Below are 27,197 nucleotides of genomic sequence, written 5' to 3' on the forward strand. Positions count from 1 at the left end.
GAGAAGAAACAGAAAAGTAAGTGACATGAGGAAGTTCCTAGCAAAGATGGGTAAGATCCAAAAGAAGAAAAGTCATTAGTTCTACCTGGGAAGGCTCCTTGGCTTCTGAAACATCAGAGCTGAAAGGATGGATGGAGTTTTAAGAGGTCCATAAAGGGCAAGCGTGGACGAGGCTGCATTATCTACACAGAGTTGTGGAGGCACAGAAGCATGTGGAAAGTCTGAAGAAGGGTAAGTATCTGGGGTATCAGAGGCATATGCTGTGTAGAATGTTGTAGTCAAGATGAGTCTGGGTATAAATCATGTAGAGATCTGGATGCAAAAAATATTAATTTTTGTTACGTGAAAACCACTGTGGAGGCATTACCATTTTGAAGTTGGTAAGAGATGTTCTTGCAGCATTGCTGAATATAATCTTTGTTTCTTATATTTAAAATAATATACGTTTACTTTATTTATTGTTAGCACTGAATTAATATCTAAATTTTATTTACATATATATGTCTGTATATGTATATATTTATAAAATGTAAATACAAAAGCATATATATATATATATCTATATATATATCTGGGTGAATGTATATATGCCCACATATATATATGTATATGTATATATTTATAAAATAAATACCAAAGTATGTATTATATTTACATATATCTCTGTATGTGTCTGTATCTATATCTAGTGTATAAAGTAAAACATTTGGCTTTTTACCTCTCATGTAATAATACCAACCTAAACTCTTATTTGGCAATTAATAACATTTTAAACATGAGATTGGTTTAAATTTCTTGATTGAGCTTCAGGAAATTTCAGTGACTTGCCCAAAATCACATGGCTAGTAATACTCCTACTGAAATAGATTTTCATCTATATAATCCCAGACCATTTTCTAACAGATGCAGTCCTATACTTTCTATTGCAGAGTGCTGGGAAATGTGGCGGTGAACCTCCAATTCCTTCACAAAACACATCAAGTTATCTTCATTTATATTCTTTGCCAAATTGTTATAAGCACTTATATAAGATTAATCATGGGATACGTTATTTTTAAAATAAAATTTTTAAAATGTTATAAGCATTTTAAGTTACTACAGAATTTTTTTTTAACATCTTTATTGGAGTATAATTGCTTTACAACAGTGTTTTAGTTTTTGCTCTATAACAAAGTGAATCAGCTATACGTATACATATATCCCCATATCTCCTCCTTCTTGCATCTCCCTCCCACCCTCCCTATCCCACCCCTCTAGGTGGTCACAAAGCACCGAGCTGATCTCCCTGTGCTATGCAGCTGCTTCCCACTAGCTATCTATTTTACATTTGGTTGTGTATATATGTCCATGCCACTCTCTCACTTCGTCCCATCTTACCCTTCCCCCTCCCCGTGTCCTCAAGTCCATTCTGTACGTCTGCATCTTTATTCCTGCCCTGCCCCTAAGTTCTTCAGAACCATTTTTTTTTTATATATTCCATATATATGTGTTAGAATACGGTATTTGCTTTTCTCTTTCTTTTTGAATTTTATTTTATTTGTTTATTTTATACAGCAGGTTCTTATTAGTCATCAATTTTATACACATTAGTGTATACATGTCAATCCCAATCGCCCAATTCATCACACCCCCCCACCCCCCCACTGCTTTCCCCCTTAGTGTCCATATGTTTTTTCTCTATTCTGTGTCTCAATTTCTGCCCTGCAAACCGGTTCATCTGTACCATTTTTCTAGGTTCCACATATATGCGTTAATATACAATATTTGCTTTTCTCTTTCTGACTTACTTCACTCTGTATGACAGTCTCTAGGTCCATCCACGTCTCAACAAATGACCCAATTTCATTCCTTTTTATGGCTGAGTAATATTCCATTGTATATATGTACCACATCTTCTTTATCTGTTCATCTGTCGATGGGCATTTAGGTTGCTTCCATGACCTGGCTATTGTAAATAGTGCTGCAATGAACATTGGGGTGCATGTGTCTTTTTGAATTATGGTTTTCTCTGGGTATATGCCCAGTAGTGGGATTGCTGGATCATATGGTAATTCTATTTTTAGTTTTTTAAGGAACCTCCATACTGTTCTCCACAGTGGCTGTATCAACTTACATTCCCACCAACAGTGCAAGAGGGTTCCCTTTTCTCCACACCCTCTCCAGCATATGTTGTTTGTAGGTTTTCTGATGATGCCCATTCTAACTGGTGTGAGGTGATACGTCATTGTAGTTTTGATTTGCGTTTCTTTAATAATTAATGATGTTGAGCATTCTTTCATGTGACTCTTGGCCATGAATTTTTATAATATCTGCTTAATATTTTATGCATTTGATCTTTACAACCTTAACTGCTAATTTAATATTTCCCATTGTTACATATTTAAATTACTTGCCTTTTTAAAAATACCATACAAAAAAGTGAACATCTTAATCCAAAAATTTAGGGGTTAGGAGAAAAGAAATTTGTCATTTCCTTGGAATATGTTCTTAGTTTTAAAAATACCAGGTCAAAGTATCTAAGCAAGCTTTTGATTCCTGATACATTAAACACATTAGCTTTCTAATTATGTTATATTTTGCAAAAGCACCAGAGATATCTGAGAAATCTAGTTTCTCCAAATCCAGACCATTCTATCTACCTATCTACCTGTCTATCACCTATCTAATTGATAAGTTATTGGTCACAAAGAAAGGTAAATGCAGTTTTTTCTGAGCCCTATAAAGGTTGAACAGTTTTCTAATGTTTCACTTTCTCCTTTGCAATGTATCTGTGCGGATTTGGCATTATTGAAGTTATTGTATCAAAGCTATTATTCAGTGATAAGGTGGGCATGCCTTGAAGGGTCTTTGGTTGTATACCCTTCACCCCTCATAACTGGCAGCATGTAGTACAAATTCCATAAGTAGCAGAAAGTATGGGTGCAGGATATGACCCCCCAAAAGAATTTTTCCCTGATGAATTTGTACCACTTAGCCTCATAATTGAAAGACCCTTTTTCGGAGATCGTAAGATGATAATTGAATGTTATATTGGCAAGAGTTTGGGGGAATAACAGAGCTAGTGGTTTCATAACTAGGATAATGTGTTCAACAAGTCTTATTCAAATAGGAGTTTAGCACAGCATTTTATATCAACTGCAATCTTTGAACAGCACAATCTGGGAGACCCACAAAGAGTGAATTACAGTAATCAGCCTTCAAAATGACAAAGGAGTTAATCAGCATCTCCTTGCCTTTCTCATGAAGCCTCTCAATCTGGTGATATCACAGAAATTATAAAAGGAAGTCTTCGTGACGGATACAAAATGCTTCTCAAATGATAATACCAAAGACAATGGGAAGAAAAAAATAAAGACTCAAGTTTTAAATTTTTGAGATGACTGAATTCTAATCAGAAGTACTCCCTGAATGAGACATAAGGAATAGCTGTTTAGTACTTGGGAAGAACTTAGGCCAGGCTAGGATTTAAATTCTTAAACTTCTGCACAAGGGAAATCTCCATGTGATTGAATACAGTTAAGATGAAACCATGTCTTTTAAATACAGGAGAATCAAGCACATCAGTCTATTCACAGTAGGGTCGTGAATGCCAGCTTCAGAGCAAGATGATTCCCTCTTTCCCCTGTTAATTCTCCTGCCAGGGTTCACCTCCAATCTCATACCTTCCCCACCCCACTCCCAGTGCCAGGTTCAAAATCTCCATTGAATTCAATTCACAGAGAATGGACTAGTCTCATTAATTGAATTTTCTGATTAGATTAGATTTTCAAAATGGAGTTCCAGGGAAACACTTCTAGAATTTAATAGTTTACATTTCCCGTTTCTGAGTCTACTTTGCAGTTAATGTGACCAAGGATTCAGCAGCTCAGGCTCATCCTTCTGAACATCAATTGTGGATTTTTCTACTTGAAATATTAGGGCCTCCTATTTTCAAGGAAAAAAATGTGTCCCAGGGAAATTCTGTGACTTTTCCAAAGGCAACTAGTTAAGGTGTCTAAGTCTAAGCCCTAGACCCCTTCCTGAGTTGAAAATTTACAAAAGCCAAAGACAAAAGCTCTAACAGTTTTCACTGTATCAACTCCAAGTCATATGCTGAAATAACTAAATTGCTTAGAATAACTAAGTTGATTTTCTTTTTTGTGAGGTTATTTACCAAATGCCTACATTAAGGAGTTTTACTCACTGCCCCTGAAGAAAGCATGTTGTATACTACTTGCCAAAAAATTGAAAACTCTAATTTGTTGCCAATTTGGTGTAATGGAAGTTTAAACATAATATTTAAGCTTGTGAACACATTGCTGGGCATTGAGGATGTGTGACTATAAGCACATGGGGAGACGTGGACACTACTTTTGCTTGACCACTACTTTGAAAACGAGGAACACAATCTATGTCTCGGGAGATGGTAAGCTATTTAAAATGAGCACCATCAAAAGTTGTTTTAAATTAGTTTACTTTGGCAAAAAGGGTGTAAGGATCTTTTCTCTGTCTTCTTAAAATCACAGGTGAAAATGGATAAAAGTGCCATTTAATTGAGGATTATAGTCACATTTTAGTCTTCATAGTTCAAAAGTTGTGACTTCTCAAATCAGAGAGGGAAAATCACTTATTACTATATTTTCTCTTCTGTATTTGGTGATATTTAATACCAAACAATTTTTAAAACATAGAAGTCCTTCACTTGTCCACAAAAGAAATAACTTAAAGCTACTAATACTTGGGAGAATATGTGGGCCAAAGCAAATAATTCAGGGGAGAAGAAGTAGAAAGAACGTTTAAGGCAGTTTTTAAGCTTCTGTTTTAGGAGTTTATTAACATCTTGCCATATCTATGCACGTTAAATGACCTGCCTTTTGTATAGGAATTTAAAAAGTTAAGTAACATGTATAGATATGCCCCAACACAAGGAGAAAAATAGAAGGACCAAGGACACTTGTGGTTTTTCTTATCCTGCTTTTATGGGCACAAGGTAGCAGGAAAAATGTTCCAGAAACTATGTCTTGGATTTTTTAATGAGTTGCTGCTAGTTGTAGGGCAGTGGGCTCAGGCAAAGCAAGAGCTGTTCATTACAGTTTGTACTGAAGCCAGTTACGTGTGTGGCACACCCTAAGGACATGGGAGACACTCCCCACTTAGCTTAAAATATCAGGAAACCTACTCTCAATGTTGTACAATAAAAGAAGAAGGTGTGAAACCTCCCAGGTGTGCAGCTTCCCAGATGGGTCATCGTGAGCAACTCATTTCACTGTATACGTATTATTCTCATGTTACAGATAAGGAACCAAATACCTGTCTTGCCGTCTCAAGGAGCAGTCCTTTAGACAGCTATACGCGATTACATTGATGTACTTTTGACCTGTAGATGTAAGAATGACATGGTGGAAACATGTTTGACACTTGGTTAATGAACCAATATCCTAACCATATCTTTTAGGGTCCTGGCAGGAGTGGGGTGATTCAGGAGAGTTTAATGAGGGAAGTACTGAGAAAAGTATGGCCAGGTTAAGAGAGCCCATTAAGGAATAGGGAAGCCCCACAAGGCCAGCAGCAGAAGTGCTAATATCATTCCTAGACCTGAAGGAGCCAGGGAAGGAGGCGCTAAAAGACACTAGAGTTTTGCTCTAGTGTTATCCCAAGATAAAGACCGCAGGTGGCCAAGCATGTGATTGAGGTACTGAGTGGTCTGGACCCTCACCCTGCTCTGGTCTCCCTGTCTCCTAGGGTAGTGTGCATTGGTGGCATCTAACACAAAGCCAGCAAGTAGGTCCATCCATAGAGGTCACTCTCCCATGCCAGGAGGAGGTGCAGAATGCTGGGGAGTGGATCTGGAAGAGCAGCTGGCAAGTGTCCAGCACTCTACCAGTATCCAGAGAAGCATTACATTCTGTTTGGGAAGCCAAAAGGGGAAGGGAGACAGTACGGTTGGGTAACTACTGTGTGACAAGAACTTTGCATGATTTATCTCACATAGTCTTAGAATCCCCTTGATGAGAGGCTGATTATTATCTCCATTTAACAGGGGAGGGGAGCCCTGGTGGGTTTAATAATGTGTTCATGATCACAAAGCTCGTAAGTGTGAGGATAATAGGAGAAACCGAACTTGCTTGACTTCAATAGGTGGGAGCATTTATAAGGAGACTCTAACTTGTCAACAGATGTGCATCGTAGGTAGTAGGATGCTGTGTACCTTGATGGTGGAGGACATCAACCTTTCTGTGATAGGTGGAAACCCAGGGAGCTCTTCTTGTCCCATTAAAGCAAGGCCCTCTGTCATGATGCTTCACTCATATTCTGATACAACTCACAGACACTGACCCAAGTATGCTATTTTCAAACGAGCTTCAAAACTATTTTAATTCCATGTGTCTGAGAGACATCACAGTTTTTTTTTTTTAATTTACACTCTCATGATATATTAAAAAAATGATGAGAATAATACATACCAGTCTTCTCTGACTCTGAGGAAGCTGTAAAAATTCTTCCACTGAAGTAACCTAAGAGGATTAATGTGTAGACCTTAATCCATCAACTTCTTTGAAAAGAGTTGCTGCCTCCCTTGAGGAATTATATTGCTTTTCTCTGATTATTAGAAGCTCTACATCAAATTCCAAAGTCCAATGGATGGCTTTAATTCATGATGACCTTAAATTGTGGTGGTACCTAAACTTTACAAACTACAAGTTACTCATGTTACTAGCACGGGGGTAAAACTGTTTTCTAATCCTTCTTACTGGAATTGGACCCATACTGAAGATTCTGAGTCATGAAAATATACATCCATAGTGGAGTAACCGTGTTGGCATCTTGTCATGCTGATAATGAGGTTTTCTTATTGTTGTTTTTATTGTCTTTTGCCTAGATGTTTATTTTCCCCTCAGCAATGCCTCACAGTGATCCAAATCAGAATGATTGCTATATTTCTATTTTTCTCTTCTTTCAGTTTTTTGTTTATAACCATATACGTATGACCTATTGACTTATATTACAATATGGTCAAATCCTGAAACAAATCACTGTATTGAAAGATATCAGTATGTTACTATCCATATTTCCAAATAGGCAGGGTTATCCAGTTGAGTGCTCCCTGAATGGGAAGCTCTGATATAAAGGTGGCTTCAAGGTTGAAGAAAGTGCATAAGAACTCACAGCTTTTCCCAGAGCCTGCTCATTGACTGGGTGGATTAGATTTCCCTGGGCACTCTTGTGCCTCGGCTGATACTTGAATGATTCAGGGACTTGAACTCCTTGCAAACCTTTTACAGACAGATGATTTAATTAGAGCATATGAGTCCAAAAACACAGGATTACAACTTCAGACATGGCCAAGCGATTCACTCATCTTCAATTTGAATTGAACATTTATGATGTCCCTGAGGTTAGAAGTGAGGGGCAAATTGTCTTTAATGCAGAGAATTTTCTTTCACTTGGTCCAGAGAGGTAACACATTCATTCAATAGGGATATTCTGGACTAGTGACAAACACTTCTATTATGGGCTTTTAGTAATATGGGGTGGGCATCTTATGGCATAGAGTTAAGTAAAACTGCAGGGCACAGAAAAATGTAGTATCATCATAATAAGATATCTGGATAGTTATTTGAAATGGGAAAAATAGCAATATCACTTAATATGGGAATGCCCAAGTTACTCATAGTACATTAATTCAATGAAAAATTATGCAGCTGTAAGAAGTAATGAGTTGGGCCTCTAACCATTGACAAGATCTCAAAGATATCCACTGTGTGAAAAAAGAAAGTCTCAGAACAGTGACTATACTGTGATCACATTTGTGGTTAAATGTTCATATACACATTTGCACATTTGTATGCATATACATGTGAAAATATACACATCAAACTGTTAGCAGTATCTATCTATGAAAAGAGGTATGAGGGTAGGGAGAGGGCTAAATAAAGATTTTTCAAAATAACATCAGGAGTATCTAAGAAGATTTTGAATCTTTAATAAGAATATTACTAGTGACACACACAAAGAAGCAGAAGATGAAACCCTGAAAATATGTCAGAAAAAATACTAACATTTTAGCACTGATATTATTTTATATGATTTTATGTTTACTCCCTTTTCTCTTTTCTGTATCTTCCCATTTCTCTAAAATATGTATTACTTTTACTATAGTCATGATGTAACTAAACAATTAAAATATAAATGTAGTTGAACAATGCCTTAGGATTTAGACACTTGCCTATATTAACTCTGATTGGCGCTTTATTTGTCTGAGTTGATTCTAACAATGCATTTATTTCTTTCATCTCTCTGATGTATTTGTGAGCCTCAGAATGATTTCTCTTTGACCTCAGAGCCTTCCAGCTATTTGTGTATTTACTTCTCTTGTAGGGGAATTGGAGTCTGTGATAAACTGTAGGATTCTTTCACTTCCAGGATTTTCCTGAGTAGATGAAGCTATGTCATGATATATACTTTAATTTGGTAGGCAAGATTATGCCATTCAGCTTACTTTCTAATGTATATATTCTCAAGTTCTTTTTTTTATACCTTATAAAATGTATTTTTGCAAGTTATCCACTACCGTCTATGACTACAGTCTTTCTCAGTGTTGGCATCAGAGATGCACACCAGCTAAATGTCAAGAGAAAACAGAAAATTATCTGAGTGGGTCCTGATGTATGCACGTGTGTGTTTCTGTGTGTGTGTGTGTGTGTGTGATTCACACATTGATTTTTGAATGAGCTGTCCGGCTGAAAGTCATTCTCCCATTTTTTCCCCTCAGCAATTATAAAAACTGCCCTTCCCAACATGGATAGAGAAGCCAAGGAGGAGTACGTGGTTGTTATCCAAGCCAAAGATATGGGTGGACACTCAGGCGGCCTGTCTGGAACCACAACACTTACAGTGACCCTCACCGACGTGAATGACAATCCTCCAAAATTTGCCCAGAGTAAGTGAATCCCCCACACTGGTGAGCATCTAAGTATGATGTTTACCTTTGAATCGATATTCTAATTTTCAGTGATTTGAAAAACTGATAGTAATCACTAAGTGCTTATTATGTGCAAGGTATGGTAATTCATATATATGAAAGACTACGAACTCTCCTATCATTTTGGTACTAAATGTATCCTCACTTTACAGATTTCAAAGAATTTAAGAACATTTCTGAATATTAAGCATAAAGTAAACAATGGAGCTGAGAATTAGAACCAGCAAGTTTGGCTGCAAGATTTGTGCTTATTTCTCTATTGCATGGTACCTCCCATTAAGAAAACTCAAGAGAATGATTGAAATACACCTCAGATATTGTTCTATCAATAGTCCCACTTGTATAAAAGAAACTAAATCTCTAGAGCCTGAGGTGGGGAAGGCAGATATACAGTACACTTGCTGCAGAATATACACTCCTCCTTCCCGTGGCTGGCAGGGCATCAGTGATCACTGACTCTGCCCGTTCCTACTAAAGCTGTGCTTGGCCCCAGAAACCTCTCAACAGCATTGTATGCAGCCACCATCAATGAATCAAGGAGACGATCATTATTTGCCAACTTTCTTGTACTCTCATAGAACCCTTTCCTTCTGTGCATTTATCCAAGTAATGTGACATTAGAGAGATGATTTGGGAAGGACTTTCTGACATGGAGAGTCTTGAATTGAGAGAAATAAATGATGAATAGGAATTAGCTGGAACAAGGTGAAACTGGGGAAGGGAGGATGGACATTGCAACTAGAAGAAAAGGATGTCCAAAAGTCCCAACGAAGAAGGGTGTACGGCCCTGGATGAGAATTGAAAAAATTTCACTACAGCTGGACCACGAGGCTGGAGAGTTAGGTTAGGCAGGAGTTAGCCATCCTTGGATTTGTAGGTCATTTTAAGTACCATGACCTTTATCCTAAGATCACTAGGAAGCCATTAAAATATTTTAACTTGTAGGTTAAGTAATAAGATTTGATTCTAGGGAAATCAGAGAAAATGGAATCTGGCCTTCTTCCAGTGTCTTTCCACACTGCAGCCAGGTAAGGGGTGCTTGTAATCATTCATGTAAAAGGTGATGGAAGCCCTGGCAAGCAAGGTTGGTCGTAGTGGGAGTGGAGAAAGTGTATAAGGGTGATAGATATTTAAGAGCTAATGGTAACAAAAATCTAAGGATAGATTGCATTTTCAGTTGAGGAGGTGAGTTATCCTATTTCTGACATGAGAGATTACATGCATGCTGGTGCTCTTTGCTGGGACAGGAAATACCTTAGGAAAACCAGTTTTTGAAGAGAGACAGAAGAGAGGGGAGGGAGAAGGAGAGTGAGAGAGGAAGGGAAAGACAGAGGTGCAGTTTGAAAATGACACATTTGAGGTACCTTGGAGAATTTCTCTGCAAAAATGCCAAGGTAGAAAGAACAGAAAAGATGCATTTCATTAGGAAAAGTGGGCGTGAGAGCGGTGCCTCTTGACCAGTTTTGCTTCACCGACTCAGCTGTGGGAAAAACACCAGAACCGGGTCCAGCTGGAAGTGGGGACTCGGACTTTAATCCACTGGAACATCTTCCTTGTGGATGGCATGAGGTAGAGCTTCAAGATGGCGGAGGAGTGAGCCGTGGAGATACCATATACATCAGAAATACATCTACATGTGGAACAGCTCCTACAGAACACCAACTGAACACTGGCAGAAGACCTCAGACCTCCCAAAAGGCAAGAAACTCCCCATGTACCTGGGTAGGGAAAAAAAAAAAAAAAACCAGAAACAAAAGAATAGGAATGGGACCTGCACCTCTGGGAGGGAGCTGTGAACGAGGAAAGGTTTCCACACACTAGGAAGCCCCTTCACTGGCAGAGACGGGGGTTGTGCAGGGGGGAAGCTTCGGAGCCACGGAGGAGAGCGCAGCCACAGGGGTGCAGAGGGCAAAGCGGAGAGATTCCTGCACAGAGGATCGGTGCCGACCTGCACTCACCAGCCCAAGAGGCTTGTCTGCTCACCCAGCGGGGCGGGCGGGGGCTGGGAGCTGAGGCTCGGGCTTCAGAGGTCGGATCCCAGGGAGAGGACTGGGGTTGGCTGCGTGAACACAGCCTGAAGGGGCTAGTGCGCCACAGCTAGCCAGGAGGGAGTCTGGGAGAAAGTCTGGAGTTGCCGAAGAGGCAAGAGACCATTGTATTGGGGTGTGCAAGGAGAGGGGATTCAGAGTACTGCCTAAACGAGCTCCAGAGACGGGTGCGAGCCGCGGCTGTCGGCGCAGACCCCAGAGACGGGCATGAGACGCTAAGGCTGCTGCTGCCGCCACCAAGAAGCCTGTGTGCAAGCACAGGTCACTATCCACACCTCCCCTCCCGGAAGCCTGTGCTGCCCGCCACTGCCAGGGTCCCATGATTGAGGGACAACTTCCCTGGGAGAACACGTGGTGCCTCAGGCTGTTGCAACATCATGCTGGGCTCTGCCGCCGCAGGCTTGCCCCGCATTCCATACCCCTTCCTCCCCCCACCCCGCCTGAGTGAGCCAGAGCCCCCTAATCAGCTGTTCCTTTAACCCCGTCCTGTCTGAGCGAAGAACAGATGCCCTCAGGCGACCTACACACAGAGGCGGGCCCAAATCCAAAGCTGAACTCCAGTAGCAGTGCGAACAAAGAAGAGAAAGGGAAATCTATCCCAGCAGCCTCAGGAGCAGCGGATTAAATCTCCACAATCAACTTCATGTACCCTGCATGTGTGTAATAGCTGAATAGACAACGAATCATCCCAAGTTGAGGCAGTGGACTTTGGGAGCAACGATATATATATTATTTTCCTTGTTCTCTTTTTGTGAGTCTGTATGTGTATGCTTCTGTGTGTGATTTTGTCTGTATAGCTTTGCTTTTACCATTTGTCCTAGGGTTCTGTCTGTCTGGGTTTTTTTGTTGTTTTTTTTTTAGTATAGTTTTTAGCACTTGTTATCATTGGTGGATTTGTTTTTTGGTTTGGTTGCTCTCTTATTTCCTTTTTTTAAATTACTTTTTAAATAATTTTTATTTTTAATAATTATTTTTTAGTTTAATAACTTCATTTTATTTTATTTTTTCTTTCTTTCTGTTTTTCTCTGTTTTATTCTGAGCCGTGTGGATGACAGGGTGTTGGTGCTCCGGCCAGGCGTCAGGCCTGTGCCTCTGAGGTGGGAGAGCCGAGTTCAGGACATTGGTCCACCAGAGACCTCCCAGCTCCATGTAATATCAGACGGCGAAAATCTCCCAGAGATCTCCATCTCAATGCCAAGACCCAGCTCCACTCAACGACCAGCAAGCTACAGTGCTGGACACCCTATACCAAACAACTAGCAAGACAGGAATACAATCCAACCCATTAGCAGAGAGGCTGCCTAAAATCATAATAAGGTCACAGACACCCAAAAACACACCACTGGACACAGACCTGCCCACCAGAAAGACAAGATCCAGCCTCATCCACCAGAACACAGGCACTAGTCCCCTCCACCAGGAAGCCTACACAACCCACTAAACCAACCTTAGCCACTGCCAGCAGACACCAAAAACAACAGGAACTATGAACCTGCAGCCTGCAAAAAGGAGACCCCAAACACAGTAAGTTAAGCAAAATGAGAAGAAAGAGAAACACACAGCACATGAAGGAGCAAGGTAAAAACCCATCAGACCAAACAAATGAGAGGAAATAGGCAGTCTACCTGAAAAAGATTTCAGAATAATGATAGTAAAGATGACCCCAAATCTTGGAATTACAATGGAGAAAATACAAGAAACGTTTAACAAGGACCTGGAAGAACTAAAGAGCAAACAGACAACGATGAACAACACCATAAATGAAATAAAAAATTCTCTAGAAGGAATCAATAGCAGAATAACTGAGGCAGAAGAATGGATAAGTGACCTGGAAGATAAAATAGTGGAAATAACTACTGCAGACCAGAATAAAGATAAAAGAATGAAAAGAATTGAGGACAGTCTCAGAGACCTCTGGGACAACATTAAACACACCATCATTCGAATTATAGGGGTCCCAGAAGAAGAAGAGAAAAAGAAAGGGACTGAGAAAATATTTGAAGAGATTATAGTTGAAAACTTCCCTAATATGGGAAAGGAAATAGTTAATCAAGTCCAGGAAGCGCAGAGAGCCCCATACAGGATAAATCCAAGGAGAAACACACCAAGACACATATTAATCAAACTATCAAAAATTAAATACAAAGAGAAAATATTAAAAGCAGCAAGGGAAAAACAACAAATAATATACAAGGGAATCCCCATAAGGTTAACAGCTGATCTTTCAGCAGAAACTCTGCAAGCCAGAAGGGAGTGACAGGACATATTTAAAGGGGTGAAAGGGGAAAACCTACAACCAAGATTACTCTACCCAGCAAGGATGTCATTCAGATTCGACGGAGAAATTAAAACCTTTGCAGACAAGCAAAAGCTAAGAGAATTCAGCACCACTAAACCAGCTTTACAACAAACGCTAAAGGAACTTCTCTAGGCAGGAAACACAAGAGAAGGAAAAGACCTACAAAAACAAACCCAAAACAAATAAGAAAATGGTAATACGAACATACATATCGATAATTACCTTAAATGTAAATGGATTAAATGCTCCACCCAAAAGACATAGACTGGCTGAATGGATACAAAAACAAGACCCATATATATGCTGTCTACAAGAGACCCACTTGAGACCTAGGGACACATACAGACTAAAAGTGAGGGGATGGAAAAACATATTCCATGCAAATAGAAATCAGAAGAAAGCTGGAGTAGCAATTCTCATATCAGACAAAATAGACTGTAAAACAGACTATTACAAGAGACAAAGAAGGACACTACATAATGATCAAGGGATCAATCCAAGAAGAAGATATAACAATTGTAAATATTTATGCACCCAACATAGGAGCACCTCAATACATAAGGCAAATGCTAACAGCCGTAAAAGGGGAAATCGACAGTAACACAAAAATATTAGGGGACTTTAACACCCCACTTTCACCAATGGACAGATCATCCAAAATGAAAATAAATAAGGAAACACAAGCTTTAAATGGTACATTAAACAAGATGGACTTAATTGGTATTAATAGGACATTCCATCCAAGAACAACAGAATAGACTTTCTTCTCAAGTGCACATGGAACATTCTCCAGGATAGATTATATCTTGGGTCACAAATCAAGCCTTGGTAAATTTTAAACAATTGAAATCGTGCCATGTATCTTTTCTGGCCACAACGCTATGAGACTAGATATCAATTACAGGAAAAAAACTAAAAAATACAAACACATGCAGGCTAAACAATACACTACTACATAACCAAGATATCACTGAGGAAATCAAAAAATACCTAGAAACAAATGTCAATGAAAACACGACAACCCAAAACCTATGGGATGCAGCAAAAGCAGTTCTAAGAGGGACGTTTATAGCAATACAATCCTACCTTAAGAAACAAGAAACACCTCAGATAAACAACCTAATCTTACACCTAAAGCAATTAGAGAAAGAAGAACAACAACAAAAAAAAACACTCCAAAGTTAGCAGAAGGAAAGAAATCATAAAGATCAGATCAGAAATAAATGAAAAAGAAATGAAGGAAACCATAGCAAAGATCACTAAAACTAAAAGCTGGTTCTTTGAGAAGATAAACAAAATTGATAAACCATTAGCCAGACTCATCAAGAAAAAAAGGGAGAAGACTAAAATCAATAGAATTAGAAATGAAAAAGGAGAAGTAACAACTGACACTGCAGAAATACAAAGGATCATGAGAGATTACTACAAGCAACTATATGCCAATAAAATGGATAACCTGGAAGAAATGGACAAATTCTTAGAAAAGTGCAGCCTTCCGAGACTGAACTAGAAAGAAATAGAAAATATAAACAGACCAGTCACAAGCACTGAAATTGAAACTGTGATTAAAAACTTCCAACAAACAAAAGCCCAGGACCAGAGGGCTTCACAGGCGAATTCTATCAAACATTTAGAGAAGAGCTAACACCTATCCTTCTCAAACTCTTCCAAAATGTAGCAGAGGGAGAAACACTCCCAAACTCATTCTACGAGGCCACCATCACCCTGATACCAAAACCAGGCAAAGATGTCACAAGGAAAGAAAACTACAGACCAATATCACTGATGAACATAGTTGCAAAAATCCTCAACAAAATACTAGCAAAGAGAATGCAACAGCACATTAAAAGGATCATACACCATGATCAAGTGGGGTTTATCCCAGGAATGCAAGGATTCTTCAGTATATGCAAATCAAACAATGTGATACACCATATTAACAAATTGAAGAAAAAAAACGTATGATCATCTCAATAGATGCAGAAAAAGCTTTTGACAAAATTCAACACCCATTTATGATTAAAAACTCTCCAGAAAGTAGGCATAGAGGGAACTTACCTCAACATAATAAAGGCCATACATGACAAACCCACAGCCAACATTGTCCTCAATGGTGAAAAACTGAAACCATTTCCACTAAGATCAGGAGCAAGACAAGGTTGCCTGCTCTCACCACTGTTATTCAACATTGTTTTGGAAGTTTTAGCCACAGCAAGCAGAGAAGAAAAAGAAATAAAAGGAATCCAAATAGGAAAAGAAGAAGAAAAGCTGTCACTGTTTGCAGATGACATGATACTGTACATAGAGAATCCTAAAGATGCTACCAGGAAACTACTAGAGCTAATCAGTGAATTTGGTAAAGTAGCAGGATACAAAATTAATGTACAGAAATCTCTTGCATTCCTATACACTAATGATGAAAAATCTGAAAGAGAAATTAAGGAAACACTCCCATTTACCACTGCAACACAAAGAATAAAATACCTAGGAATAAATCTACCTAAGGAGATCAAAGACCTGTGTGCAGAAAACTATAAAACAGTGATGAAAGAAATTAAACATAATATAAACGGATGGAGAGATATATACCATGTTCTTGGATTGGAAGAATCAAAATTGTGAAAATGACTATACTACCCAAAGCAATCTACACATTCAATGTAATCCCTATCAAACTACCACTGGCATTTTTCACAGAACTAGAACAAAAGATTTCCACAGTTTGTATGGAAAAACAAAAGATCCTGAATAGCCAAAGCAATCTTGAGAAAGAAAAACGGAGCTGGAGGAATCAGACTCCCTGACTTCAGACTCTACTACAAAGCTACAGTAATCAAGAAAGTATGGTACTGGCACAAAACCAGAAATATAGATCAATGGAACAGGATAGAAAGCCCAGAGATAAACCCACACACATATGGTCACCTTATTTTTGACAAAGGAGGCAAGAATATACAGTGGAGAAAAGACAGTCTCCTCAATAATTGGTGCTGGGAAGCCTGGACAGCTTCATGTAAAAGAATGAAATTAGAACACTCCCTAACACCAAACACAAAAATAAACTCAAAATGGATGAAAGGCCTAAATGTAAGGCCAGACACTATCAAACTCTTAGAGGAAGACATAGGCAGAACACTCTATGACATAAATTGCAGCAAGATCCTTTTTGACCGAGCTCCTAGAGAAATGGAAATGAAAACAAAAAAAAAACAAATGACCTAATGAAACTTAAAAGCTTCTGCACAGCAAAGGAAACCATAAACAGGACGAAAAGACAACCCTCAGAATGGGAGAAAATATTTGCAAATGAAGCAACTGACAAAGGAGTAATCTCCAAAATTTACAAGCAGCTCAGGCAGCTCAATATCAAAAAAAGAAACAACCCAATCCAAAAATGGGCAGAAGACCTATATAGACATTTCTCCAAAGAAGATATACAGATTGCCAACCAGCACAGGAAAGAATCTCAACATCATTATTAGAGAAATGCAAATCAAAACTACAATGAGATATCACCTCACACCAGTCAGAATGGCCATCCTCAAAAAATCTACGAACAATGCTGGAGAGGGTGTGGAGAAAAGGGAACCCTCTTGCACTGTTGGTGGGAATGTAAATTGATACAGCCATTATGGAGAGCAGTATGGAGGTTCCTTAAAAAGCTAAAAATAGAACTACCATACAACTCAGCAATCCCACTACTGGGCATATACCCTGAGAAAACCATAATCCAAAGAGTTATGTACCACAATGTTCACTGCAACTCTATTTACAATAGCCAGGACATAGAAGCAGCCTAAGTGTCCATTGACAGATGAATGGATAAAGATGATGTGGACATATATACAATGGAATATTACTCAGCCATAAAAAGAAACGAAATTGAGTTATTTGTAGTGAGGTGGATGGACCTAGAGTCTGTCATACAGAGTGAAGTAAGTCAGAAAGAGAAAAACAAATACCGCGTGCTAACGCATATATATGGAATCTAAAAAAAAAAAAAAAAAAAAGGTCCTGAAGAACCTACGGGGTGGACGGGAATAAAGATGCAGACCTACTAGAGAATGGACTTGAGGACATGGGGAGGGGGAAGGGTAAGCTGGGACAAAGTGAGACAGTGGCATGGATATATATACACTACCAAATGTGAAACGGATAGCTAGTGGGAAGCAACCGCATAGCACAGGGAGATCAGCTTGGTGCTTAGTGACCACCTAGAGGGGTGGAATAGGGAGGGTGGGAGGGAGGGAGACGCAAGAGGGAAGAGATATGGGGATATATGTATATGTATATGTATAGCTGATTCACTTTGTTATAAAGCAGAAACTAACACACCATTGTAAAGCAATTATACTCCAATAAAGATATTTTAAAAATTTTCTTTTTTTGAAAGAATTTTAGAATTTTCACATCTGGCCATTCATAAATCAGACAACAATGCAACCCTTTTAAACCAAATGATTGAAATAAAAACGACCATCCCTTGCATCCTTCCCCTGACTCTTTTGTTTTCTTTTCAATTGCCATTATAGTTAATGCGTTAACATGGAACTCCTCTTTCTCAGAAAATGATTGTTTCAATTGAGTGGTGGCGGATAAGTTTCAAGTGTTCCCTTTCTTAGAGGTAATATCGATTAACTACGATCCCACTGAAAGGGATGATGAGAGTAGGAAGAATAAAAGTGGATAAAGAAACGTTTCATTGGCTTGGTTTCCCAAGGTTTCCTGATGCAGGGTTGGTAGCAAGGTGAGCCCCTTGCTGTCTTATTATTTAATAAGCACACCTCAAGGAATCATCTGAAAATTTGCCTGAAATATAAAGTTGGAAGGAAATGGAATCATTACACCAATTATGAGGGTATTGGGAGACTTGTGCTAGACTGATGATTTTTGGTGCCTTCCTTACAGCAAAACTGTTTGGAAAACATTTTTGTTCCCAGGTCACATAATATTATGATTTAAAGAGACACTTTAATTTCATCATTAAATAAAAGTGTGTTAGTTCTAGAAGAAAAGCTCGCCCATCATCTAAAGTAATCTTGTTATATTGGGTAAAATAAGCCTTAGTTTATCCAAGGGACTCAGTGATTGAGTTCAAACTAGAATTAGGTTATGTTCTCCAGATATAATTTTTCCTTTTGGGTTTATGTTTCACTGAATGTTTATTGTCCCTTGTTCTTGTTGCAGTGGGACTACAACTTCCTGGTTGTCTGGGTTTGGGTTCCCCAGAAACAGGCACTGAGAGAAGGATTTGATTATAAGTAGTTTATCTTGGAGATGATCCCAAGAAACGCCAGCAGGGAAGTGAGAATTGTGAGCGAGAGGAGGCTAGAAAGCTGACAGTGTGCATTATCAAGCCAGCGATGACTGGGGGTGACTGGAGCCTCATTCCATTGGGGAAACTCTGGAGCACTGTAAATAGACAAAAGAAAAGGACCAGATTAAGATTATCCTGCCAGAGAGGGCGAGGAGCCTGGAATTTTATGTGCTAAGTTGCGTGAGCCTTTGAGGGCTGCTTCTCTGGGGGTATTAATTTTCTGATAGTTCTGGACTGACAGGCAATGGACAAAACGGGTTCTGAAGGCCAGAGGAAACCCTTAGCAAAGAAATGCAAGAGTTGGCAGTTGGCTGTAGGGCAGGTGTGACTGAAGTGGTAATGACCAGGGGTTACAGGGTTGGGGTACCAGCAACTTCCCCTACACCAATGAAAGTGAGCGACACCAATACAACAGCCAAAGTGATCTGAATAAAAATGGGACGAATATCGCTAATTAGACACGTTTTCCTGCCCCCATAGGAGAAGCCACATACACTGTAACTGTATTTTGCCTAGAGAGTTTTGAAGGTAGGATTTTTGGTCTTCAGAGCAAGGAGAATTTTAGTAACAAGAGGTGTGTTTCATGTGTCTGAACAGCTTGCTGCAGGGCACAGCAGAATCTTGGTAATTGGATTTTATCAAAAATGGTCTACAAGTCTGTAAATATAAAGGTAACTTCAAAAGTGACTTTCAGTGTGTTACACATTGCATCTATCTGTGCTGAAATTAACTTAATATTTTATGTTGGGCAACAATGAATATCCCCAAGGGCAGCCAATGTGATTATACAGCAAATTGGAAAGAACATTCACATAAACTCACTAATATCCTGATACAACTCTGCTCCAAATGTGTACTTGGTAAACATATGGTTGAATAAGTCCCATAACTCAGAAGAGTTTCAAAGAGAGATCACTGCTTCTTCTGGGAACATTTGTCTCTGGCTCATTTAAAAGACTGTACATTCCACAGTGGAAAGGATGTTTTTGTCTTTCCCATCACTGTATTGGTAGTATCTATACAGAAGTAGCCAGAGCAAAAGAGGTGCCCAATACATATTTGTTAGATGAATGAATGAAGAATGGAATATGTGCAGTGCTCAGTGTCTCTCCTCTTTCCTAAGGTCTGTATCACTTCTCAGTACCAGAAGATGTGGTTCTTGGCACTGCCATAGGGAGGGTGAAGGCCAATGATCAGGATATTGGTGAAAATGCACAGTCGTCATATGACATCATTGACGGAGATGGAACAGCACTCTTTGAAATCACTTCTGATGCCCAGGCCCAGGATGGCATTATAAGACTGAGAAAGGTAAGCTCAGGAAGGTTTTGTTCATCTTCAGAATACCTCTTTGAAACTTGAATGTTGAAGGTGGTAGGGGTTGGGTGGGCTTCCTGACATAATCTTAGAACTGGAGGAGGTTTGCCTTCTTGAGCTGTGCAAAAGTGAGTGCCTTTTGCACATAGTCCTACTTTATATTTCAGCTAAACCTCGGTAAACTGTGACCATGGTGGTGCTAGCCTCCCATCTCACCCATCATTTCTTTCCTCTCTGTGTATCAGTGTTTTTCCATGAGCTGCAGGAACTTGCTCAGTTCTTGTCCAGAGCATCCACCTATGTAGGAAAGCCAACGCTCTGAAGGCAACCTTCAAGCAATGAGGGACAAAGATTGGTGGACAGTTCCTATTCACTGAAGAAATTATTGTAAGGCATATTGTTTATGATTCCTTAGAGGATTTTCAGTGGGAATAATCCTCATAAGCCCATAGAGGTGGCAAGTTCAATGGCTTTTCATCCTTTTCTATAGAACTCTCCCCATTTCTAATCTCCCGCTTCCTAGAATATCTCTGCAAAATGCATTCAAGTTTCCTGTGTCTTCACTGCAGGCTCTGCTTTTAGGGAAACTCAAAGACAAAGTAGTCCGCTTCAGTTATTCTGGCTAGTTCTGGCACCAGAAGGACAGGGCCCACCCTGCTATCATTAGATACTCCTAACTGTGATCAAATGTCCAAGCATTGTGGTCAATGAAGCTCATCTTTGCTTTTCTCCTGGGTGTGGGGCTACGATTGGAGAAAGAAACATCTCCATAAATAGTACAAAGAATATATGGCTTTTTTTAAATTGGAGTATAACTGCTTTACAATGTTGTGTTAGTTTCTGCCACAAAGTGAAGTGAATCAGCCATATGCATACACCTATCCCCTCCCTCTTGGACCTCCCTCCCCGCCTCCATCCCACCCAACTAGGCCATCACATAGCACCAAGCTCAGCTCCCCATGCTATACAGCAGGTTCCCACTAGCTATCTATTTTACACATGGTAGTGTATTTGTCAAACCTAATCTCCCAATTCATCCTCCCCTTCCCTTTCCCTCCATGTCCACACATCCGTTCTCTATGTCTGCCTTTCTATTCCTGCCCTGCAAATAGGTTCATCTGTACCATTTTTCTAGATTCCACATATATGAGTTAATATACGATATTTGTTTTTCTCTTTCTGACTTACTTCACTCTGTATGACAGACTCTAGGTCCATCCACATCTCTACGAATGACCCAATTTCATTTCTTTTTGTGGCTGAATAATATTCCATTACATATATGTACCACATCTTCTTTATCCATTCAGATGTCGATGGACACTTAGGTTGTTTCCATGACCTGGCTATTGTAAATAGTGCTGCAATGAACATTGGGGTACATGTGTCTTTTGGACACATGTCCAAAATATGGTATATGCCCAGTAGTGGGATTCCTGGGTCATACAGTAGTTCTATTTTCAGTTTTTTAAGGAACCTCCATACTGTTCTCCTCAGTGGCTGTATCAATTTACATTCCCACCCATAGTGCAAGAGGCTTCCCTTTTCTCTGCACCCTCTCCATCATTTGTTGTTTGTAGATTTTCTGATGATGGCCATTCTGACTCGTGTGAGGTGATACCTCATTTTAGTTTTGATCTGCATTTCTCTGATAATTAGTGATGTTGAGCATCTTTTCATGTGCCTCTTGGCCATCTATATGTCTTCTTTGGAGAAATGTCTGTTTAGGGCTTCTGCCCATTTTTAAATTGGGTTGTTTGTTTTTTTAATATTGAGCTGCATGAGCTGTTTATATATTTGGGAGATTAATCCTTTGTCTGTTGATTCGTTTGCAAATATTTTCTCCCATTCTGAGTGTTGTCTTTTTGTCTTTGTTTATGGTTTCCTTTGCTGTGCAAAAGCTTTTAAGTTTCATTAGGTCCCATTTGTTTATTTTTGTTTTTATTTCCATTACTCTAGGATATGGGTCAAAAGAGATCTTGCTGTGATTTATGTCAAAGAGTGTTCTTCCTATGTTTTCCTCTAAAAGTTTTATAGTGTCTGGCCTTACATTTAGGTCTTTAATCCATTTTGAGTTGATTTTTTTGTATGGTGTTAGGGAGTGTTCTAATTTCATTCTTTTACATGTAGCTGTCCAGTTTTCCCAGCACCACTTATTGAAGAGGCTGTCTTTTCTCCATTGTATATTCTTGCCTCCTTTATCAAAGATAAGGTGACCGTGTGTGCATAGGTTTACCTCTGGGCTTTCTATCCTGTTCCATTGATCTATACTTCTGTTTTTGTGCCAATACCATACTGTCTTGATTACTGTAGCTTTGTAGTATAGTCTGAAGTTGGGAGTCTGATTCCTCCAGCTCCTTTTTTTTAACCTCAAGATTGCTTTGGCTATTCAGGGTCTTTTGTGTTTCCATACAAATTGTATAATTTTTTGCTCTAATTCTGTGAAAAGTGTCTGGTAATTTGATGGGGATTGCATTCAACCTGTAGATTGCTTTGGGTAGTATAGTCATTTTCACAATATTGATTCTTCCAATCCAAGAGCATGGTATGTCTCTCCATATTGCAATCTGTGACTGCTTTTGCTCATGATCCTTTGTGTGCATGTGGTAAATGTGAAAAATTCTGTACATTTTCCATATTTATTTCTCATCGTGACAACTACATTCATTAAAAAACGTGTAGAACACAGTTCAGTATTTTACAGACATGGGCATTTGCAAAGAAAAATACCCTTTTATCTTCATCATGAGTATTTTGTTCAACATTGTTCTTTATATGCTTGCCATGAAGTAGTACAAGTTAATTTTAAAATGGATTTGCTGATTCATGAATTAGAAGATAGATAATAGGTCACAGTGTCAGGAGCCAATAATTTTGCCCTCTGTCTTGATCAGCATTACAATGACATGACTCCAAGCTTACTATCTGACTCTCTCTGTCATGTTTCACAGGGATCTGCTTCCAATGGTCATGCTCTTAAAATCCCCTTTTGGGGAGGTATTGAAAGTGAGAACCTGGAATTTTCTGGATATAGTTTTATATACAAAATCAATTTTAAAAATCAACTTTGAAAAGAAAATGGCTGCATCTATTTTAACTCTGCTGAGTAACACTCACTTTAAACCTGGATGGAGCTCAGTATCAAGAGTTGCAAAGTATTTAAAAACTCATGTGTGAAATAGAGTACAGTATAATTATACTTGAGTCAATTACTGACTAACCCAGAGACACATTTTCCTTGGCTAATGATTCCTAATGTCGTTTTTGTTGTTACTATTAACTGCTATTCTTTGTTACCATAAGGTGCTATTATAAACTGAAGCAATTAGCTGTTTGCTGTATTTTTATTCACCATTATTTATAAACTTGGAAGCATATACTACACATCTTGACACCAAAAAAACTATGTATTTTACTCTAGAGAACAATCTGTAGGGAGTCATCTTCCCGCAATTCATGGGTCCTCTTTTTTGTTTGACAAAATCCCAAGGACACCAGGATGTGTTCGGGTAGATTGTCATTATGTTGGGCTAAGAATTAAGCAGAATATAATCTCTTATGTTTAACAGCGTTTGTAAAGAATTTGAGATTACAAAATTGTTACAGTAGGGGTGATTAGCAAATTGTGAAAATGTTGATGTTGAATTGCCTATTCATGTACACACGGGTACATGTGTTTAGTAATTTCAGAATAGACAGGGGATTGAGTATCTGCCTTGTTTATTAGAAAATATATCAAAAAAAATCTAAGTCCAATTAGAATGAAATTCAAATATAAGAATCAACATAAAGTTTTGAAATAAGAATATATATTTAAGCTTGTATAGGAGTTCTGAAAGAGTTCACTAATGCCAGCTTGTGTTCCAGCGTATTTTTTTTTAATTTGCACCACAGACGTAAAGTTCAATTTCTTATAAGAATTGCCATGCAAACCTAAATTGTCTCTTTGAACCTTGACAGAAATACATCCTTGACATCTTAAGTATTATGTGTTGCCAAGAGAATTGGACTGTGAGGGTTCTGATGCAGATGGCCTTCTGGTTGTTTAAAGGGACCAGGTTCTTTTACCTGCCTCTATTTACGTAGGTCATTAAGTTAAGTCTCTGGGGCTGTTAAGGAAAGAGGTATTAATAGGTCAGAAATATTTTCAGTAATGGTGCAATGAGGTAATTTCAAATTGCTTTTAACCGGTTGGTGGAAGTCACCACCAGACCTAGTTACCTACCTGTCTGTCTATCTATATATCTATCTACCCTAAATATAAACACAGGTAGATATGTGTCTGTATACATATTTCTTTATATGCCCACCTGCTTCACAGCACAGAACTCATATAATAGAGACCTTCTAAGAATGCCCTAAAAAATAATAAGCCTCATTCTAGCCACATGATCAGTAAAGCAGTGATGCTCTGGAAGTGAAATAAGAAAACACTCTTTGTTGGGATTAGTGCTAAATTGTGCTTTATAATGTCTCCATGGACTAAACAATGATTATCTCTAGTTCTTTACATTTCACACACTGTTGCAGAAATGATAAAATATTCTTCCCAGATAGAGATTATGTTCGATGCTGCCTTATCTCTGACCAGCAGAGGCCCGATTAACTGGCTGATTGGTATGCAGATCATGCCTTCACTAGTAAAATTTTATTATGACTCTGAAGTGAAATTTTGATGGCACAATTCATGACTGTGAATATTTTGTGAATTCCAAGTGAAATGAGCAAAACAAAACAAAACAGTAGGAGATTAGATTCACTGAGCTTGTATAATAAACAGATATCAATAAATGCCTGTAAAATTTACAGGTTGAATCTGGGGGAATGGAGAGTGATCCCATTAAGGCTCACAAATGGGCTTAAATGCACATAACGATCATCCGTCAGCATTATACTCATTTGTTCTCGCTGCTGTGGTCATTAGTGAGAAACATTCATCTTTGTCATTTCTTAACAGCCTCTGGATTTTGAGACCAAAAAATCCTATACGCTGAAGGTAGAGGCAGCCAATGTCCACACTGACCCGCGTTTCAGCAGCAGGGGGCCCTTTAAAGACACGGCGACAGTCAAAATTGTTGTCGAAGATGCAGATGAGCCTCCAGTCTTCTCTTCACCGACTTACCTCCTCGAAGTTCATGAAAATGCTGCTCTCAACTCCGTGATTGGGCAAGTGACTGCTCGTGACCCCGACATCACGTCCAGTCCTATAAGGTATTTCTCTTTTGAAAGTAAAACTGGCTATAGCGCATGACAAGCAAATCAGTACAAAATGTAATTACGTATGCAGTCTGTGTGGCTGCCTTTGAGACTATGTTCACATGACCAAGGAATTTTGGTCAACATGTACTGCGCTTGTGTGTGTGTGTTGCACACACCTGCGAAGAGCTGCATACAATGCCCAGAGCCAGGAATATCAAGATGAAGAAAGCTATTAAGCTTTCAGAGAGCTCAATGAAAAAGCCAAATCGAATATATTTTGCAGTGCATTTGGGTGGATCTTTTATATGATATTGTTTTTGCTTGTTTGTGCTTTTTTTTTTTCTAGCATTAGAAAAGTATTGCTGTTTTTTTTTTTTCTTTCTCCTTTGACAGAAAGAGAGTTACAGTGAATTATGTATAAGAATTTAGAGGCATGAGATCACTGTCTCAACACATTAAGAGGCCCCCTCTCTTATTTCTGTGTTCGGTGTTTGGCTTTGAAATTATCTTTTTATCACTTTACGGGCATTTCTGATAGGTCAGCATGTTTGGATCGGTGCCTTTTAGACAAAACCTTTCTCTGCCATTTCAAAAATATCTTTTGTTTATACTTTCCCTGCTCAACATTTTTCCCAGGATGAGAAATATAATCCTTTATTAAAGATTTTCTTCCTTTTTTTTTTTTTTAGAAATAAGGCTCAGTTCTGGGTTTTTCTTGTTGTTGAACTGTGTACATCTTTTCTCTTTTGCCAGTCACCCAAATGACAGATGCTCAAGCTAAATAGCTTTCTTCCAAAAGAACACTGAAAATCTATAACTTGTCCACTGGTCTCCAAGGGTGAAGTGTTAGTTAATGATGTGTTTGAGTGTGGATTTCAAATATTGCTTTAGAAATGTTTGTTGAAAAAGAGAGAGAAAACTAGACAGAAGAATACAGTTTTAAAGAATTGTCCGGTTAATTTATGAGTTAGATGTCAGCTTATATCCAAGTCATTCAATTTGTAAGTTACAGGGACCTACGGCAGATATCTTTCTAATTACTTTATTCAGGGAAACTCGAGACAAGTGAGCTTTCTGAAAGCTTTACTTATTCACTTCTTTTTTATGTATTAAACTCCCAATACTCCCAAGGGTGCTGAAACTATGAGGCTGGAGGTGAAACCCAGCAGAATAATCAGTGCCCCAAATAATTTGAGTTTGGGCAAAAAAAGAATTATTTTCAGGTCCGGAAAAGTTGTTTTTAACACAAGTCATTTCTAAATTCAGGATAATAGAGTGTATCTCATAAGGATATAAAAAAAAAATCCTTTCTTCAAAAGAGCTCAACCTCTAAGAAGGGGATTTGAGGAACCGTCAGTGGCCCATTCTCTGTTCTAAAGGAACTCAACAAGTTGTGGACACACAGAATGGCCTCTATTTGGCTAAGAAAATCATATCTATCAAAGGGACAAGTATTGAATACAAGGGCAGGAAGTATCCAGAAAAATAAATTTACATGGGCATCCATTTTTTGACTAAATAGTGAAGTTGTGAAATGGCTTTATACTGAAATTCTAATATAAATAGAGACAGTAGTACTTGTTGAATGAATGAATCTGCCCCGTTTTCCACTGTTACGCCAAAGAACACAGAACAGAGCAATTGCCACTTTCTTCACATCTTCAAGCATAAGAAAGAATATGAAGAAAGTAAACAAGATTGGTCTAACCGAGAGACCAGCCATGGGGTCAGTTTAGCATTTGATTTGTCAAGATTTCTACTCTTGTCAGCAAAGAACCCATAGGGGGCCAGGAGCATGCCAAGCTGAGGACCCTCAGGGCAAATAGGGGTTCAGATATCAGGGCAATCCCATGTACACCCCAAACATGGAATCTATAGTACCAGCAGGAACAGACTTCCTGTGTAGAAACATGTTCTTCATCAGCTGGAGATGAAGTTTGAGTAACTTTTGATACCAAAGTGAAAGTGATACTAACCTCAAATTGGTTAGAAGTGGGTAAACATCCAGGTTCATAGCTCCCCACATGTTTTTGCCCATTTTATAATCTATCCATT

The 27,197-nt window shown here is 38.8% G+C and overlaps 1 protein-coding gene across 4 annotated transcripts in view; it reads left to right on the forward strand.

The window, feature by feature from the left end:
- CDH8 (cadherin 8) overlaps window positions 1-27,197 on the forward strand; it is a 377,020-nt gene that overhangs the window by 200,739 nt on the left and 149,084 nt on the right. For all 4 annotated transcript variants that reach the window (XM_082368897.1, XM_082368899.1, XM_082368900.1 and 1 more), the window contains 3 exons: window positions 8,753-8,920; window positions 19,750-19,937; window positions 24,901-25,154. In XM_082368897.1, coding sequence (XP_082225023.1) covers window positions 8,753-8,920; window positions 19,750-19,937; window positions 24,901-25,154 — 610 coding nt within the window. The remainder of the gene's footprint in view (window positions 1-8,752; window positions 8,921-19,749; window positions 19,938-24,900; window positions 25,155-27,197) is intronic.

The sequence above is a fragment of the Balaenoptera borealis genome (genome assembly GCF_965194805.1).
Source record: "Balaenoptera borealis genome assembly, chromosome: 19".
Lineage (NCBI taxonomy): Eukaryota > Metazoa > Chordata > Mammalia > Artiodactyla > Balaenopteridae > Balaenoptera > Balaenoptera borealis.